Genomic DNA, 18,802 nt, shown 5'->3' with positions numbered 1-18,802 from the left:
AGGAGAGGAGAGGTGCTCCAGCCCTCGCATCGTTTTTGTGGCCCTCCTCTGGACCCGCTCCAACGGTTCCATGTCCTTGTGGCGCTGAGGGCTCCAGAGCTGGACGCGGTACTCCAGGTGAGGTGCCACCAGAGCAGAGCAGAGCAGAGCAGAGGGGCAGAATCCCCTCCCTCGACCTGCTGGCCACGCTTCTGTTGATGCAGCCCAGGATACGGTTGGCCGCCTGGGCTGCAAGCGCACACTGTTGGCTCGTGTCCTGCTTTTCATCCACCAGTACCCCCAAGTCCTTCTCCGCAGGGCTGCTCTCAGTCCCTTCATCCCCCAGCCTGCACCGATGTCGGGGGTTGCCCCGTCCCAGGCGCAGGACCTTGCCCTTGGCCTTGTTGAACCTCACGAGGTTCACACAGGCCCACCTCTCCAGCTTGTCCGGGTCCCTTTGGATGACGTCTCGTCCTTCTGGCGTGTCAACCGCGCCACTCAGCTTGGTGTCGTCTGCAAACTTGCTGAGGGTGCGCTCGATCCCACTGTCCGTGTCATTGATGAAGATATTAAAGAGTAGGCCCGTCCAAGCCACGAGCAGCCAGTTTCTCCAGGAGAACGCTGTGGGAAACGGTGTCAAAGGCTCTGCTAAAGTCCAGGTAGACAACATCCACAGCCTTTCCCTCATCCACTGAGCGGGTCACCTTGTCACAGAAGGAGATCAGGTTAGTCAAGCAGGACCTGCCTTTCATAAACCCATGCTGACTGGGCCCGATCACCTCGTTGTCCCGGTCGTGCCGCGTGATGGCACTCAAGATGAGCTGCTCCGTAACCTACGCCGGCACCGAGGTCAGGCTGGCAGGCCCGTAGTTCCCCGGACCCTCCCTCCGGCCCTTCTTGTAGACAGGCGTCACATTTGCTAACCTCCAGTCAACCGAGACCTTCCCGGTTACCAGGACTGCTGGCTGATAAAGGATGGAAGGTGGCTCGGTGGGCACTTCTGCCAGCTCCCTCAGTACCCTCGCGGGTGGATCCCAGCCGGCCCCATGCACGTCCGTGTGTCTAAGTGCTGTAGCGGGTCACCAACCCTTTCCCCTTGGATTAAGGGGGCTTCATTCTGCTCCCCGTCCCTGTCTTCCAGCTCAGGGGGCTGGGTACCCGCGAGAACAACTGGTCTTACTGTTAAAGACTGAGGCAGAGAAGGCGTTAAGTACCTCAGCCTTTTCCTCATCCTTTTTTAACTATGTTTCCCCCTGCATCCAGGAAAGGAGGGAGAGTCTCCTTAGGCCTCCTTTCGTTGTGAAAGTATTTACAGAAACAGTTCTTATTGTCTTTCACGGCAGTGGCCAGATGAAGTTCTAGCTGGGCTTCGGCCCTTCTAATTTGCTCCCTCCATAACCTCACGATATCCTTGTAGTCCTCCTGCGTCACCTGCCCCTTCTTGCAAAGGTCACGAACTCTCTTTTTTCCCCTGAGTTCCAGGCAAAGCTCTCTGTTCAGCCAGGCTGGCCGTCTTCCCCGCCGGCCCGTCTTTTGGCCCACGGGGACGGCCTGCTCCTGCGCCTTTAAGATTTCCTTCTTGAAGAACGTCCAGCCCTCCTGGACTCCTTTGCCCTTCAGGACTGCCTCCCAAGGGACCCTGTCAACCAGGCCCCTAAGCAGGCCAAAGTCTGCCCTGCGGAAGTCCAAGGCGGCAGTTCCGCTAACGCCCCTCCTTACTTCTCTGAGAATCAAAAACTCTATCCTTTTGTGATCGCTGTGCCCAAGACGGCCTCCAACCATCCCATCACCCACCAGTCCTTCTCTGTTTGCAAACAGCAGCTCTAGCGGGGTGCCTTCCCTAGTGGGCTGTGTCAGGAAGTTCTCTTCCGCACGCTCCAGGAACCTCCTAGATCGTTTCCTCTCTGCTGTTTCGCATTTCCAGCAGGCATCTGGCGGAGTTGAAGTCCCCCATGAGAACAAGGGCTAGCGATGGTGAGGCTTCTCCCAGCTGCTCATAGACTACTTCATCTGTCTCTTCATCCTGGTTGCTCTATAACAGGCTCCCGCCATGATACCTGCCTTGTTGGCCTTTCCCCGGACTCTTACCCATAAGGGCTCGACCCTTTCATCACCGTCGGTCAAGCTCTAGACAGTCAAAACACTCCCTAACATACAGGGCTACCCCACCGCCTCTCCTTCCTTGCCCATCCCTTCTGAAGAGTTTATAGGCGTCCATTGCAGCACTCCAGCGGCGCGAGTCATCCCGCCGCATTTCCGCGATTGCAACTACATCATAGTTTTCCAGCTGCGCAAAGGCTTCCACCTCCTCCTGTTTGTCGCCCATGCTGCGTGCATTGGTGGAGGTGCACTTTGGTCGGGCTATTGATCCGCCGCCACCTTTTTTGCGGGGGAAGCCCTAATTCCTATGTGACTGTTCTCAGGCGCTTCCGTGCATTCTAACACATCAACAACCCTTGCGTCTTTGGTGCCGTGTGGCTCTCCGTCCCATCCCCTACCTCCACTGAGGTGGCTAGGGTGCTGTGCGCATCAGTACAGGGACATTTCAGATGCGCTCCAGTGTACTCGGTGTACCCAGTCTTTCCGTGAGCCCTGCTCGCTCCTGTGCAAAGATCCTTTTCCCCCTTTGCGACAGGTGTAGCCCATGTGTCGCTAGCAGGCCTGGTGTCGTGTAGACCGACCCAGGATGAAAAAAGCCAAAACGTTGCCGGTGACAGCAGTCTCAGAGCCAGTTATTGCTCTGCTGGGTCTTCCTGTTTCTCCCCTCGTCGTTCGTTCCCTGCAACTGGAGGGGTAGAGGAGAACACTGCTTGCGCTCCTGATCCCTTCGCCAGTCGTCCCAAGGCCCTGAAGTCTCTCTTGCTTGCCCTTGGACGACTTCTTGCAACGTCATCGCTGCCTACGTGAAAAAGCAATAACGGATAATAATCCGAGGGCTGTACCACGGTGCCAACAGGAGGGTCAGGGCCAGTGCGGAGGCTCTTGCCCTGCAGCAGCGCTCAGGCGTGTCGGCAAAGCCACGTGCGAAGTTCCAACTTGTATTAGCGAGGACCTGCAGGTTTCTGGGACAGGGGCTGGGAAGGCAGTTGGGCGTCAGGGTGTCCCGCGAGGATCCTGGCCTCTTCTTCCTCAGCCAAAGCGCCAGGAGCCGGGGCGCTGTGCGAGGGTCCCTGCGCCGGGGGGCTGGAGTCTGGGCCAGCTGCAACGGGGGGCACTGCAAGGGGCAGGGAGATGGTGAGCACAAACAAGCCCATGCCACACTCCCTCCCTCCCTCCCCCGATCACAGCCCTGTGCCTGTGCCCAGGTCCCAGATGCAGGGAAGGAGATGACTGGGCGTGGGGACATTTGTGACCCGGCTTCACGCATGCGGGACCGTGTTTGTGACCGTACGTGCGTGCGGAGCCCGTGTCACAAACCCCCCGGGCTGGATAAACACCCCCGCGCAACCGCCCCCAGCTCAGTGGCGCGTTGGCCACGGACGCTAGAGGATCAGGACGGTCTTTGACCGCACCGACGTCCCGACGCCCAGCCGTCTCCTTCGCTGCAGCCACTGGCGGAGATGGAGCCGAGGTCCCGGCGCCGCAAAAGGCCCCAGCCCCCCGCTGCCCACTGTCCCGCAGAGCTGCAGGGGGAGCAGGCGGGACCCTCCAGTGCACCTCCCCTGCCCATAAGAAAGGGTCAGGTCCCCGAGGAGGAAGGTGAGCGCAGAGCATCCCCACGGGCACCTGCCAGAGGGGATTTTGGCTGGCGCCCGGCTGTGTGTGCAGAGATCCCGTGCTCTGGGAAGCTGCTCCGGCCTGCCCCCAGCCCCGCTCCCGGCGTTAGCCCTGCCGGAACCCTGGCGCGGTGCTGGGGGTGACGGTGCCATCGTCCTCCAGCACTGTGCGGGCTGTGCCAGCGGGCAGACTGTGACGCCGAGGTCGTTGGGGAGCTGTGCCGTCAGGACGGACTGTGTGTCCACGAGAACTGCCTGGTGAGTCCCCGGGGCTCAAAAATTCCCGGTCCCTGACAACCACCGGTCCCCAGCCCCGCACCGCCGGCAGCCCCTGGCACGTGCCCTCTTATCCCCTCTTGCAGTACCACGCCAGCGGGCTGAGCCAGAGAGGGGCCGATGAAGAGGGCTTCTTCGGCTTCCTCCTCCCCGACATCCGGCAGGAGCTGGCGCGGGTGTCGCAGAAGGTGAGGCCGGGGGGCACGCGTCCCCACCGCGGTCCCCACGCCCCGTGCCCGGTGCTGCACAGGTCAGCAACCCTCCACATCCTCCTTCATCCACAAAGGCCCATTGCTGCGGAAACTGGGGATGTGGAGAAGGTAGGTGTCTTTCTGAGTGGCCCGGTGTCACCGGCCAGGCGGCCCACCAAAACGTGGCGGGGCTGTGCTGGGCGAGGGCGAACCGGGCTCCCCGGGAACACGCGGCGCTGACGCCGAGCGTCTCCGTGCCCCCCCAGAGGTGCTGCATCTGCCGGCTGCGGGGCGCCTCGGTCACCTGCCGGGGCCGGCGCTGCCCCCGAATATTCCACTTCCCCTGCGGCAGCGAGCGAGGGTGCATCTCCCAATTCTTCGGGGAGTTCAAGTGAGTGTAGCCGCCCTGCGGGGCAAGCTCCGGGTCCAGGGCCAGGTGCAGGGCGGAGGAGCGGGCCGAGGCTGAGCTGTCACCTCCGTCCCGCAGGTCCTTCTGCTGGAGGCACCGGCCGGTGCAGCGGGTGCGGGCGGTGCAGCAGGACCAGACGGCCTGCCTCATCTGCCAGGAGGTAGTGGCACGGCGGCCATGCTATGACACCTTGGTCTGTCCTACCTGCACCAGTGCCTGGTTCCACCGCCGCTGCATCCAGGTAGGCGTCGTTGCCCCCGGCCCCCTGATGTGGCCCCCCTGCCGCCACCGCTGATGCTGATGCCGTTGATGCCATCCGTGCCCCAGGGCCAGGCGCTGCGCTCCGCCCTGCACCATTTCCGATGCCCGCTGTGCCAGGACGTAAATGCCTTCCAAGAGGAGATGTTTCGCCTGGGCATCAAAATCCCTGACAGGTCGGTGCCCTCCACCCTGCCTCCCTCCCCCTCTGAGACGCTCCATGCAGTGTCCTCCTGCCTCGCGGGGTGTCCCCCACACCCCCGGGGCTGAGCGCTGCCCGGCTCCCGCAGGGACGCTGCCTGGGAGGAGGAGGAGGGGGCCTTTGCGGACCATTATCGGCGGCACAGCTGCTGCGACGCCAGGCAGTGCCTGTGCCCGGCGGGACGGGAGGAGGCAGAGGTGAACGGGTAAGCGCGGGTGGCTGCGGTGCCCAGAGTCCCAGCGAGGAGACGATGCCTTTGTGTCCTCCTTTGGGCAGGGCCGGAGGCGCCCTGAGATGCCGAGGCGGGCATGGCGCAGGGTGCGTGCGTGCGGGCAGCTGAGCCGCGGCTGCCTGTGGCGGGGGGGAGCGGGGCGGAGGTGGGCTCAGCAGAGCGCCCGGGCTGGGCACCCGCAGCTCGGGGGGGCCTTTGGTGGCAGTGGGTGCCGTTGCTCCCGCAGGCCCTGGAGACTGGTGCTGTGTGGCTCCTGTGGCTCCCGCGGGACCCACCAGCGCTGCTCCGCTGTGCGGGAAGATGCCGAGTCCTGGGAGTGTGGCGACTGCAGCCACACGGGCACAGGTGAGGGGTGCAGCTGTGGGGACAGGGGCCCCGGGGCCATGTGGCCACCACAGCTGTGCGAGAGGTGGGGACAGGCGCGGCTCTGCGGTGCGGTGCGGTGCGGTGCGGTGCGGTGCAGGGAGGGAGGGAGGGAGGGAGTGTGGCATGGGCTTGTTGCGCTCATCCTCTGCCTGCCCCTTGCAGAGCCCCCCGTTGCAGGCGACGCAGGCTCCAGCCCCCCGGCGCAGGGGCAGTCTCCCAGCGCCCCAGCTCCTGGCAGTTCCGCTGCGGAAGAAGAGGCCAGGATGCTCGCAGGACCCCCCGGCACCCAACTGCCCTCCTAGCCCATGTCCAACAAACCTGCCAATCTCCGTAATAAAAGTTTATTTTTGTATTTTCCCTTTTCTTAGCAAAAAATACTTAGTTTAACTTAAATAAATTAAATATAATAATTTTCCCCCTTGAAGAAGGCTGGAGTTCAAGTACGCTCTTGCGTGCCTGGGCGTAGCACTGGGGCCATCGCAGGTGGTAGCAGGGAAGGGTCAGTTCTTCAGGGTCTGGAAGTGCTTCAGGTGCGCCTGCACCCAGGGCGCCTGGGGGTCCGCGCACAGCTCCTTCTTTTTCTTGGTGACCAGGCTGCCAGGAAAAAACCCGTGTTGGGTCGCTTGGCCAGGGCAGCGGCGTGCCTTCGCTGGTTCTCGCCAGCAGCACCCTGGGTGTCCCTGGCCATGTCCCCGTTCCCCTCCCGGCCACCCTCGGGGCACTGCCCCGGCCATCGCACCCCAAGCCCCCTGCAGCAGTTGGTACTCACATCACCCCCGGCTGGGTGCAGCTGCTGCTGGTGATGTAGACAGAGGTGATGAGGCCCCGCGGGACGGGGCGTTGCTGGTAGCTGAAGCAGCAGGCAGTGGGGACGCTGTCTGTGAGGGCAGAGAGACAGACAGCCCTGGTGAGACCCCAGGCTACAGTACAGGATCTGGCCCCACCGGCGCTTGGGGTTCCCCAAAGTTTTGCCATCTCCCATCCCTCCCCTTGTGTCATATTCTCTGGCGATGGCCCCCCAGGAGACCCCTGGCCCCAAGGCTGAGTCCCAGCATTGGCAGTGGTCTCCTGCTCCCAGCCCTCCCCACAGCCATGAGGGTCCCCGCTGACGGGGATGGGGCTCTCCCGCTGCCCCCACAGCTCCCGTGGAGCGGTGGCACACCCAGCCCCGGGGAGGACGCAGCGATGCCGGACTCACCGAGATGGGCCTCAGACAGGGAGCAGGTGGCCACGAGGAGGAGAGCGAGCAGGGCGGCTGCAGAGAACTTCATGGTGCTGCGGGGGCCGAGGGATCTGCAAGCAGGGCTGGAGCTGGGGGGGCTGCAGGGCTCTCCTCTGCACGATGCTCAGCCCCTGTGGCGCTGCCCTCCTTTTATCCCCAGCTTCTGGGTGGGCGCAGGGTTTCAAGGAAGGAAAATGACTGCATCACACCAAGGAAATTATGTCAGGATTGCCCATTTTTGCTGAGCTGGAGAAGGCAAGGAAACCACAGAAGGGGAAGCGCCTGCCACGGGGCTGCGACTTTCAGATTCCATTTGGTTGCCTGGCAGGGACCGTCCAGAGCCCAAACCCCCACGACACGGACCCTGCCGCTGCTGCAAGGACCCCAAGGGGCCGTGAGCCGGGCTGGGGCACAAAGCTCTGTGGCCAGAGCCCCAATGGCAATGGCAAGCAGGCAGCCGTGAAGCAAGCTCCAGGCAGGCATTTGCTCTGCAACAGCCCCAGCAGCATCACTGTGTCGGGGGGGCTGCAGACAGACCGCCCAGCCCAGCCCAGCTCAGGTGCCGTGGCATGGACACCCCCAGCCACTGCCACTGTTGCTGGCAGAAAGCCACTGCCAGGCGTCAAATCCCAGCTTATCCCCAGTTTTGCCACAAATAACACTTCTCACCCGGCTCCACTGGTCACAGCAGGGATACAGATTTATCTCAGTAACGATGCACTGCACATACACTCATCTCCACTGATAGCACTGATTCTTGGTTGGACATGTAAGAAACAAAAGATCATGTAGGAACACAGTTGTGTTGAGCTAGAATTCACTGGGGATCTCAGAGTTTTCCCTTTTTGCTAGTAATATGGTCAAAAGCAGTATTGTCAGGCTGGAAAGGTTGCAGCGCTATGGAGGACTATATGACCTGGAGGGACTTGACTCTGTTGCCCTGCTCCAGGGCTGGAGCAGTGAGCTCAGGCTGCAGCCTGGCCTGCCACCCTCCCTGTCCCCAGGGTGAACAGAAGATTTACACCTCTCTAAGGATTTTAGTTTTGGGGGCAGCCTGCAGTCTCTTGACAGTCAAGTTGTTGCAATTACTGCTTGCTCACTTCTTCCCAAGGAGGATAATTTCATCCAATTTAACGTCTCTCTACTGAATTAGGCCCCAAAAACCAAATACATCTGTGTCAGGAGACAGATAGGGCATTAAGCTTGAGGGACGAGAGGACTCTGCTGGTGCCCACTGAGATCAGCTCACTGCAGCCTTGCAAATGAAACCTCGAGGAGATCGTAGCATGACTGAAAAGCAGCAGCATTTGCAATCCCAGAGGGTAATTCCCAAATGCCCCCACTGATGCACACCCAGAATGAAAGAGCTGCCAAACCTGATACTTCCTCCTTTTTTTTTTCTTTTTCTGGCCTTGCCCCGATGGTGCCCCATGGTGCCACAAAAGGTTTGCTGCCCGGCTGCCCAGCTACCATGCAAACCCTCAGCCTCCCACTGCCTTGCTTGGGCATGACTAATTCCTGCTGCCCTGATTCAAGGGAAAAGTCTAACCCACTGAGATGCTGAGTAATGGCTGTGCCGGTCCTCCCATCCCCATCACGTGGAAGGGGCAATGCTCCCCATTCACACGCAGGGATAAACCCCATGGTGGCTGCAATGGCCTTTTGCCCAGAAAACCTTCTCCTGCCAACAGGTCCCTGTCTGAAGGATGCATCCCGCCGAGCTAGCACTTGTTGGACAGAAGGTGTAGGATTAGGAGCAAAGGTCATGATTGTTTCTTTTAGAAAAGATAGGACAGAGCTGAGAACGGGTGTAAATCATCTCACTGGAGACTTCAGGAGGAGCTAGGCAGCCCTGATCTGTCCTCAGGGCAGTCACAGGAACAGAAACCTCTCCAGCTCCCTTCTCCAACTGCCTGTTTCAGCTATTTCCGTTTAAGCCGCTCTGTGCCTGGGGCTACAAATAAATAAATCCTTTGTAATTAATGGTGATCTGGGGCATTTGAGATGGGCTTGGAGGAGAGGTAGTACCTGTTGTAAATGTTCCTGCTTGTCAAATGTCACTAGATACACAAAAGCAGAAGGAAAAGCCTCAATTCCTCAGAGGACTGAAGATCTGCATGAGTTTTTCTGTTAACACCATTGCACAGTCACTAAGAGGTTACTTTTAACCTCAAAGCGGTCTCTGTGTGCAGAGGAACCCCAAGTTCAGGGGTCAGCCAGCATAAGCCTTTTGCTTTTATGAACCTCTCTGCCTGTAAACCCCCACGTCTCCCACAAAGACCTGCCCCAGACCTCTGCCCTCCAACCACCCCATTCTGGCATCTCTCCTGCCCTCCCCAGAGCCCACTTTGCTTTGTTTAACAAGGAGAAGCGTGAGGGAGGACATCAGCATGCAACAGGCTGTTATAATGAAGGCAACCAGCAAATTGCTCTCTGGGTCAACTGTAGAAACAAGATGCTGAGCTACCTGAACCCCAGGGTGGGATGCTTCTGGGGAGAGCAGCCCCGAGCCAGGGCTGAGCTGGGCTTGGGCAGGAGAACCGAGTCACGGGGCCCACAGCCAGGGATAAGCAATGGCAGTGGGCAACGCTAGCTTGGTGAGAGCCCCTTTGCCTGCCCAAGCAGAGAGAAAAGGGGTGGAATAGGCAAGAGAATAGCAACGGGAAACAACAAATGCCAGGATGGTGGCAAGGAATATCCCACACCCAGCAAATATTAGAAACTGAGATCATTGCTATGACAAGTAGAAGCGTGATGATCTGTGGGCATTGGCTTTAGCAGTTACCAGAGGAAAGTTTGTCATCCTGTAGGAACCACAGAAAATCTCACAATTGCAAAGATTATTTCTGATGGAAATGGCGAAAATATTTCCTCTTTGCTGCAGAAGTGGTTGGCCAAGCTTTCAGTTCTCCATTTAGATGAGAGCCGGATGGGACTTCTTACTGGATGCTGATGAAATACTTTCCATTCTAACTGGAATCGAGGATATTTCAACGAATTGCACAAAACTGCAGCTCGGCAAAAGTAGATCGTTTGTGTTTAAGTGTGTTTAAGGAATTAAATATAAGGAACTGATGTAAAGGGAGAGTGAAGAAATGACTTATGGTTTTATGTCTCCTGCCATGGAGACCTCTGTAAGCAGATGACTTTCTAATCCAACAGAGAAACACAAGAGAAATTCAAGGGGAGGGACACGCACACACAGAGGAGACCAGAAAACCAAGCTTTACAAATAGAAATTTGAAAAACAAAAGACAGTAAAAGCCCGTTAGTTAGGAAGAGGAGCAAGTTGCCAGAGATGCCACCTCTTTTGGGCTTGTCTTTGCATAAACAAGAGGTTACGATCAAGTACTCAACACAATCAAAACTTAGTGCACACAGGTGAGAAAAGGGAAAAGAGAACAAATAAGCAAGGAAGAGGTAGGTAAGGCAGGTGTAGTCAAACAAAAAAGCCCAAAGATTCCCCCAACTTCCTCCCCAGCCAGGCTGTGGCTATCTCTGAATCATTGGTCATTAGCAGGACAAACTCACATGGAGTGGGAGAGGTACCAGAAAGCCAGTGATGAGCAAACATGACACTAGTCTTGCATTATCAGATGCTTTTGGCACTGCCTTGCATGTGTGTCCTTAAGAAAAAAAAGGAATTAAAGTCTAAAAAACACATTACCCCCAGGGGCTGTGAGCAGGTTAAAAGAGCAGAGGGATCATCTTTACTGACCTGATGGCAGGCAGCTGGCAAGGCAGAGGGGACAAGTTGAGGCATGGTGACATGTGAAGAGCTGCACTGAGATAGCAGCCAGAAACAGCAAGGACAGTGTGCGGTCAGAGTAGACCCCCAGATTTGCTCAGTATTGGGGTGACTGCTGCTGGTGAGGAACTTGCCCCTTAGGACCTTGCATTTCAAGAAATAAGTGATAGGAGAAGAGCAAGAAAAGAGCAGCAAGAGAGTCCCATGTCCAGACAGGGCAGCCAGCCAATGTCATGGATTCATTTAGACTAGAAGAGAAGACGAGGGATGATCTCAGTCATTGTAAGAGGACAGCATTGCTTCTGGTCCCCAAGCCTGCTAAGGAAAGCTGAGATACAACTACCTCAGTCTGCAGCTGACTTTAGGAAAGCCTCCCCAATTCTGCAGAGAGCTTACCCTGAGGACAAACCCCTGCTAGCTGGCAGAAGCAGGCTGTATTTCTGACCGAGTCAGGGCAGAGGGATGCTGTCTGCACCTCTTTCAGGAGAGGCTGCCAGACACGTGGGGCTCTGCGCTTCACAGCACTAAAGGGATCACATCAGCCCTTCTGCCTTCACCATGCTAAGACAGAAGGAAACCACAAGCAGAAAGAAATTAAAGAAACTGCCAACACCACAATCCCATCCAAGGGTAAAGAAAACCACACAGCATTATGCAACATCCATCTGGGAAGCGACACTCATCATTGATAAAAATTATGCAAAGGAGTCCCGTGGCTAGAGGTTAGAAGGAAAACACAGATCAGCCGTCAGTCTCACCCTGCAGTGAGCTGTCGCTGACCCTTGCGTATATTGTTTAATGAGAGTAATTCAGCATTCGAAGTGGAATTCCTAAACCAGTCCTCACTGATACCTTTTTAATTCAAATTCCTGAATCTCCCTTCCCCCTCAGAGGATCCTGTGCTATGCCCTGCACAAAGACTCACAACCCAGGACAGGGATTTTTCTATGGTCCTGGATCAAAGATAGACCTCTTCTCCTCCCAGCTTGACGTACTTCTACACTGACTGAAAGGAGAGTGGTAAGAGCAAAAATAATCTCTCCCCAGGCAGGCTGCAGCACACCCCTGTGTGCGCACATTACAGAACAACACCAGGGCATTTGTAAGGTCCAGCAAAAGGAGGGTAATTTGAACACTGCGGGCAGATACGCCTGACACCCTCTGGCCACGCAGCACAGCTCCACCAAACCACAGGGACACTCTGAGCTGGTTACCCTCAGGTCTATGTCTGAGAGCTTAGAAACCACCCCAGGAGATATATTTCACCCAGAGAGGGCTGCAGCCTCAGCTTCTCTCACCCTCTCTCCCAATCTCCCCATATTGACCCAAGTCCCCAGCCTCAAGCACCCCCTGCTCCTTAAGGCAAGCAGATACATTTCTTTAAACAAAACCAGGGAAGAGAAATGCTGTGTGAGCAGAGCAAGCATTTACATGAGAAAGAAGTACCCTGCTTCACCTAAATGTAAATACATCCCTCTGTATGTAGCATGATTCAGAGCACAAGGCACAGCGGAACACCCAGGTTAGCTCACTTGCCAGCCCACGTGTTACCTCAAGTGTGTTTATTTTGTTCATTTAGATAGAATAAAAATAATACAGGACAAATTAGTAACTAAGAAAGAGGTTATAGTTTAAGGATAGAAACTAACACATGAGAATTGCAGTATGCATTATATTCAAGGCAAGAGATAATGAAACAATACATGCCTTGCTAACAACTATACCCGCAAAGAAGAACTTCAAGGATGGAAACATCCTGCTACAAGGAAGGTTGTGAAGATAACACGAATGCCACAAACATGAAGTCAGCAGAAGTCACAGTAACTAGGGGAAAGGTAAAGACAGCAGGGGGAGATTGCGACCACCAACTCAACTGGAGACTAAAAGGACTACCCCCCCACTCTCCTTGAGCATGTGCAATAAATTAAAATCACACTGGAGCTTTAAATTGAAGCAAGGAAAATATAGACTAATGAGAGGCTAGTTACTAATAAGAGTTTAGAAAATGAATATGTATAATCAAATTGTATAAGTGCTGTATCTGCCTGACTGAGCAGTGTGCTTGGTTTGTGGAAATATTCCACCTTGCACCCTGCGCAGAATAAAGCAATGTCTCCTCTCTAAACATACTTTACGTGTTTTGGGAGTTATTTTGTAATACAGGTAACACACATGCACCTTCTTGCCACACTGCAAACCCAGCTTCACTCTGCCCTAGCTCCCCCAAACAGCACCCACAGCCGCCTCCTCTGCACAGTGCTTACCCCCACCCCAGGCCCCCATCCTGCTACTTGTCTCCTGTGCCTCATGATTTGCACCTGCAGCTCCGTCCCCCACCCCTGTGCTGAAGTGGAGAAAAAACCCTGGGGCTAATTCTCACGGACTCTGGTCTCCCAGATGTGCTGACCTACAACTCTTCTGTGCAATTTGGCAGAGCCAGTGGCTCTCTGCTACTGCCTCTGCAGACATCTGTGCCTGCTCATGTGAATACATCGTTGGGACTTTAAAAAGAAGTTGTCTGACTGCAAGAAGTGATTTCAGTTTTGAGTTTGCAGACACCAGCTATCATTACCTCCTGCACCCAGACGGCAGATTGCATAAGCCCCATTTCCATGAAAACAGGCTAAAAATAAAATATATCTAAACTTTACATAGCTGAGGTTATCTCATAGCAATTGCTTCTGTCTTCTCCACTTTTTGCCCTTGTTGAGACATTCTGGCAGAGACTTCCACATGTTCATTATGCCTTGTGTCAAAATATTTCTCTCTAGTGCATGGTTTCTCTCTTTAAATGGTTTTAACCACATAGATGTCCCTTTCTTCTTCTGCATGAAAGGGCAAATAATCAATATTGAATGTTCATTTTTAATCTCCCTTCATCTATTTGCCCCACTCTTTTCAATCTTTCATCTCCAAGTCGCTAAACGCTTTCATCACTTGGCTCAAAGTCTTCTGTGTCAGCTCTATCCATCTCTGAGTCAAAATGATCAGAGCTGAACGTGGCATTCGGAGATCATGCTGCTGTTTTCTACAACAACATTATGGCATTTGGAGAATTAGTTTCTGTCCCATCCTTCATGCACTCCAATATTCTGCTTAATCCTTGGACTTGCAGCACCAGAGATCAACTCTAGAAAATAAGGAGATGTTAAGTCTCATTTTCTAAAGAAAATGGCATTTAGGGGACCTGAATGTCATTGAAGAGGAATGGAACAGAGACTTCTAAGTCACATGGGCCAAATACTCAGGACCCAAATACCTTTAAAATCTGGCCATAAACTCAAAAATGTTACCACAGGCCTTTTTCTTCCCCAAGTAGCTGTAGTTCATTTGACCTTAGAAACAGAAATTAGTATTTCAAATGACTCCTGAGTGAATGTCATTTGCTAGCATGTTGCTCCATCAGCTAACTCTGTTAGACCCCAGTCTTCTCCAATGCTGATTAATGTAAATAATCTTGTATTTTGCAGACATACGCCTCCCACTGAACTCCCCTCTCCAGATCCTCAGGCATCATACAAGATACAACATATTCGCAGTATATCACGCAGTATTGGTCCTGACACACACCAGCACTAACCTAATAGCTTCCTTTTATAAGTTTACAGATATTTGCAACAAAGGGAATGCAGTAGATCTCACTTGTCTGGGCTTCAGTAAGACATTTGAAATGGTGCCACAGAGTAAATTGTTAGCTAAGCTAGAGAAGAGGTGACTAGCATATGAAATGTAAAGTGGGTAAAGACCTGCCTGAATGGGGCATGGTAATTGCTTCAGCTGAAAGGGGATGTGTTAGACTGACGGGGGTTTACCAGTACAGTTCCTTGAGTTTCTGCCTCAAAAATTATTCTACTTAACATTTGCATTAATGATCTTGGCACAAAAAGCAGAAGAATGCAAATGAAATTTGCTGATGAGGCAAAATGAGATGCTATCATCAATCTAGAAGAGGCCAGGGTATCACACAGAAAGATTACAATGACCTTGAGGACTGGAGTAATGGAGAAGGGATTTGATTCAGCAGTGCAGACTGTACAATCATGCTGTTGGGGACAAGGGGTAACAGTAGCATCTGTTGCAGTTTGGGAGGCTGTCAGCTGGAAATGTCTGGGGCAGGGAAAGACCCATGCTACAAATCACAAGACTATGACAAGACCCTGGTGTTATACAACACGAGAAGAGTCAAATACAAAGAGCTTGGGCTGAGGGGTTAGGAAAATGAGGGACTAATCTGTGTGAATGCATCAGAGTCAACACCAGGGGTGGAAAAGAGGCATAGCAGACCTTGCTGGTATAAGGACATATGGCTAGAAGGTGGCTGGGAATATAAATCAATGGGAAATTAGATTTCCACATGAAAGTAATAAGTTTCTCATGCAGGTTTCTGACCCAAGCAGGGCAGATAAAAACCAAGCACCACTCAGATGGGTATCAGTCCTACTGTGCAACCAGCATGCTTGAGAAGCCAGCCATATTAGAGGTGTGATCTTCCTTCTGAATTTGAACTGGTTTGTCTTTACAAGGGCCTATTCACAGAGGCATTTTAGAGTCCTATTTTAAAAGGTGTCACTAGCCGCATTGTTGTTTTGGAATCAAATGTTCTACAAGGCTGTACAAACGCTGTCAGCCCCAGCAGACGGTAGCTACCTGCTCTCTTATTCCCAGGACAAATGCTAGATTCACTTGTTTCCCTCCAGGACTGTGTTACCTGGAAATAAAGCTCCCGAAACCAAAAATGGTTTTGAAAGGAGATATTGCTTTATTCTGCGCAGGGTGCAAGGTGGAAGAATTCCACAAATCAACCACACCAAGTTCGGATTCTATTCCCTTATTTATACATTGAATATACAATCTCCACACCTTTCTAATACATAATCATTAACTTGTCTTCGTACACTCATCTTCATTGGTTAACAGTTTACTCGCATAGTCTTTAAACCTATAGTGTCTTTTTAATTCACTGCGCTTGTGCAGGAGGAGTGTGGGGGGTACTTGCTTCAGTCCTTAATCGGGTTGGTGGTTGTGATCTCCCGCTGCCCGAATTACCTCTTACCCAGTTCCTCCTATTATGTGCGTGCCCCTTTTGTTCTGCCATCCCCTTATCTTTGAAGGTCAGCAACCAGCTGCTTAGCCATCTTCCCTTCCTTCTTACATTTTATCAATGTAGCAAAATATGCATTACTTCACTGCTACTCAAGGACTATATTTCATTAGTACAACAAGATCTACTACTTAAAGGCATAGGACCATATTTCATTAGTATAACAAAACCTACTACCAAAATCTACTACTTAAAGGCAACAACTGCAGGTGGTTTCAATGGTTGTGGTTTTTTGGTATGTGATTAATTGCTTCACTGTGAAACCTCTCTGGCCTGCTCAGCTCAGCCATGCAGTCTGGAATCACTGAATAATAGCACTTCTTACAAATTGCCCCTGAGTATCCTTTTTGGACACTCCCATCTCTAACAGCTCCTCTTTCTCTGCCCTGAAGGAGCAAGGCTGAGGCAGAGTCTCTTGTAATGCAGACACCCTCACGTCCTGACCACTTGCTGCTTCGTTCCCCAGGAGTGAATTCAGTTTTGCAGTTGCAACCTTTTACTCTTCACATGCTGTGTATTTACACATCTGAGCTTGCTGTCCTTGCTGCCACATCCTCAGGAACAGAGTCACCTTCACTGCAGTACCTAAGCACACCAAATCTCCTTTGGGATCATCAGGGGTTTCTATTTCTCTCTTTTCAGTTTCCTCTGCATACTTGGCTCTGATCATCTCCTGCAAGTCCCTCAGAGGTTCCTGGGCTGCCTCACTGCTGAGTCAAAAGATTTTTATAACACTATTTTAAATTTTCAAGCTTTTTCTATTGACTTCCTGTTTCTCTGGAATCTCCCTTTTGAATTTACTGGCACAACACTATTTCTGGGGTCAGCTTGTATCCTTTTCCTCTTGCTGCTTTCGACCACAGGATGTAGGACTGAATCACGCTGTAGGCAGGATTATTTAATGGTCCCTCCAGGTCTCTCCCTTCTATCCCCCCCAGACTGTTGAACCCTAGCACCCACAGCATCCCCCCACTCCCATGGCCCAGCCACAAAGCTGTCTCTTGGGACAGGCTCTTCCACTTTTCAGCTGAAGGGGACTGATTTTTCCTTCTGTGAATTCCCCAGTGAGAGCACAGAGGTTTTGTGGCCCAGCAGGTAACAAGCTATCACATCTTGGCTTTGCTTTTAGGACCAAGCCTGGAGTAATGGCAACCATTAGCCCTTTCCTATCCTTTTAAGAGACAGCTCCTTCCTGCAGAGTCCACACCCTAACCCTGCTGGGTGTAATTCAGCATGACAAAGCCTTCTCCTCCCAGGAGAGGTATTGCTGGTGATTCAAAGTGCTCTTTGGTGTGAAAACTATGTTCTACCCCAGTCTAGATGCCTCAACGCAGTCCCAGGGGTAGGCTCCCCTGTGTGCCCAGAGCCCCTCAAAAAAGCTGACCCTGCTACCCTTAAAATGCCTTGCAGGAAGATGGAAAGGAGTCCAAAAAGTGCAGAGAACCAGAAATAACAATGCATAGCTGAGTCTTGCATCTGGGCCTGTCTTTTGCCCATAGAGCTGTGTGAAAACAGTTTGACCTGTGATTTTTGCCACCAAGGACTCATCACAGCTGTCCCCATGCCAGGACTGTATCCCCAACATACTCCCCATCACCAAGAGCAGCAGGCTGGGAGGACACGTGAAAATGGCAAATCAAGGGTGCTAGCCTAGTGCCCCATACACCCTCCTGAGGTTTGAGCGCAAGTGCCAGGTATGCTCTGGGAAGGACACAAGAAATTGGCAGCTGCTTCCAGCAACAGAGAACAAATATCCTGGGCACAAGAGGTAACAGCAGACCTTGCTGGCTCAGAGCGCACGAGGCTAGAGAGAAGTGAGGTAGCAACACAGTGAAATGCAGGAATGACAACCTATTTGCAAGGAAGAAGAGGAAGCAGCCTGCTTGTGCGTAATTCTGCAACAGCAATCCATGAAGGCAGGATGTAAACTCATCATGCTGCTGGTGACTGGACTCCTTAACAGCAGCAGTGCAGGGAGGAAAAGGTCAAGAGCAGATGACTCAGGGGTCAGCCACATGCACTGTGATGCCCACCTTCCAGGGCCAGGTTAACCCTGGATCCAGGCTAGGTGAATATGAACTGGCTGGTCTTTAAGAGACAGGTCCCTGCAGAGGACTTGCTGTCTCTAAGGTCTAAATGACATTTGCTCACTCCCACAGCTCACATCAGGAGCACCCTGCTGAGCAAGAATCCAGAGTTTCCCATCTAAGGTTTTTATGAGGGCAGGGAGAGCCCCCCTCCTTGGGGTTAGAGCAAGTGGGTTTCCAGAGAGAAACAGAAAATAGGGCTGGGGAGAGTCATCAACTTCCACACAGAAGGTCAGCACACACTGTGTCACTCCAGGTACAGACTTCCTTGCTCTCCAGGTGATCTACTAGCACTTTCTTGCTGCTGCAATATTTTTTCTTCCATTTTTTTGCTGTAATTTGAGACCAGAACATCCTGTCTTATCCAGCATGAAAACAAAAGGATGAATTTGTTCTTTCCTCCTTGCAGTGACCCTTGCAGACTGTTGTCAGGCCTCTCCCACCCTCTTTAACCGCACACCACAATTCTTCCACACACTGCAAGTTTAACAAGCCTATGCTTGTTTCAGATACATTAATGAAAATATCACATAGCCACATAGCAGTCATGGATGAAATCCCCTCAAAAGGTCATTTTCACAGTCTGATGATGACAATCATGTGTCAGAACTATTACAGGATTTTTTTTGTAATATGGGGAGCTAGCTCATACCCATAGGACTAAGCTGTTTGTGCAATAATCACTTCTCAGAGTACAGTACATGCACATTTTGAATTCCCTTCAAAAATTATATCAGGTTAAACTCCAGGAAAAGAATACAAGAAAGTTGAGGCTAGTGTGGGAACATACAAATTGGGAGATATTCCCAAGGAGCAATGCAGGGTTTCCAAGCCAGGTCTTTCTGAGCTGTTGTAGGGCAAGTCTAAGCTGTGCGGCAGAGCAGCATTGCAGCACCATCTGCTGCCTGCAGGTCCACAGGTCTTCACCATTGTCAGCTGTACTTTGGGCCTCGAATGCTCAAAGATGATAACAGCATCATCAGATAAATACCTTGCTCTTTAGGGTGATAAATCT

General features: G+C 52.8%; 2 protein-coding genes across 2 annotated transcripts; one reads left to right on the top strand and one right to left on the bottom strand.

The window, feature by feature from the left end:
• The first annotated feature begins 3,539 nt into the window (after positions 1-3,539).
• Positions 3,540-5,931, top strand: LOC142594703 (E3 ubiquitin-protein ligase PHF7-like). Its single transcript, XM_075720108.1, has 9 exons — positions 3,540-3,678; positions 3,859-3,953; positions 4,058-4,159; positions 4,429-4,553; positions 4,650-4,812; positions 4,899-5,005; positions 5,120-5,236; positions 5,490-5,608; positions 5,792-5,931. Exons 1-9 carry the CDS (start codon positions 3,540-3,542, stop codon positions 5,929-5,931), a joined length of 1,107 nt encoding a protein of 368 aa, XP_075576223.1.
• Positions 5,932-6,129: 198 nt separating this feature from the next.
• Positions 6,130-6,900, bottom strand: LOC142594722 (C-C motif chemokine 3-like). Its single transcript, XM_075720158.1, has 3 exons — positions 6,828-6,900; positions 6,399-6,507; positions 6,130-6,223 (listed from the first exon to the last, which is right to left on the bottom strand). The coding sequence occupies exons 1-3, from the start codon at positions 6,898-6,900 to the stop codon at positions 6,130-6,132; spliced, it is 276 nt and encodes a 91-aa protein (XP_075576273.1).
• Between the last annotated feature and the right edge of the window lie 11,902 nt (positions 6,901-18,802).

The sequence above is a fragment of the Pelecanus crispus genome, chromosome 12 (assembly GCF_030463565.1).
Source record: "Pelecanus crispus isolate bPelCri1 chromosome 12, bPelCri1.pri, whole genome shotgun sequence".
NCBI lineage: Eukaryota > Metazoa > Chordata > Aves > Pelecaniformes > Pelecanidae > Pelecanus > Pelecanus crispus.
Note: the sequence above shows the minus strand (reverse complement) of the source record. Positions and strands in the feature narration are given on the sequence as shown.

What these genes read in the sequence shown, in the direction of transcription:
- LOC142594703 (XM_075720108.1), top strand. Translation starts at nt 3,540, where the DNA reads ATGGAGCCGAGGTCCCGGCGCCGCAAAAGGCCCCAGCCCCCCGCTGCC. An exon ending in GTGTCCACGAGAACTGCCTG is followed by an intron (nt 3,954 to 4,057) that starts GTGAGTCCCCGG and finishes CCCCTCTTGCAG; the next exon opens with TACCACGCCAGCGGGCTGAG. An exon ending in GGCATCAAAATCCCTGACAG is followed by an intron (nt 5,006 to 5,119) that starts GTCGGTGCCCTC and finishes CGGCTCCCGCAG; the next exon opens with GGACGCTGCCTGGGAGGAGG.
- LOC142594722 (XM_075720158.1), bottom strand. Translation starts at nt 6,900, where the DNA reads ATGAAGTTCTCTGCAGCCGCCCTGCTCGCTCTCCTCCTCGTGGCCACC. An exon ending in CCTGTCTGAGGCCCATCTCG is followed by an intron (nt 6,508 to 6,827) that starts GTGAGTCCGGCA and finishes CTGCCCTCACAG; the next exon opens with ACAGCGTCCCCACTGCCTGC. An exon ending in TGCACCCAGCCGGGGGTGAT is followed by an intron (nt 6,224 to 6,398) that starts GTGAGTACCAAC and finishes TTTTCCTGGCAG; the next exon opens with CCTGGTCACCAAGAAAAAGA.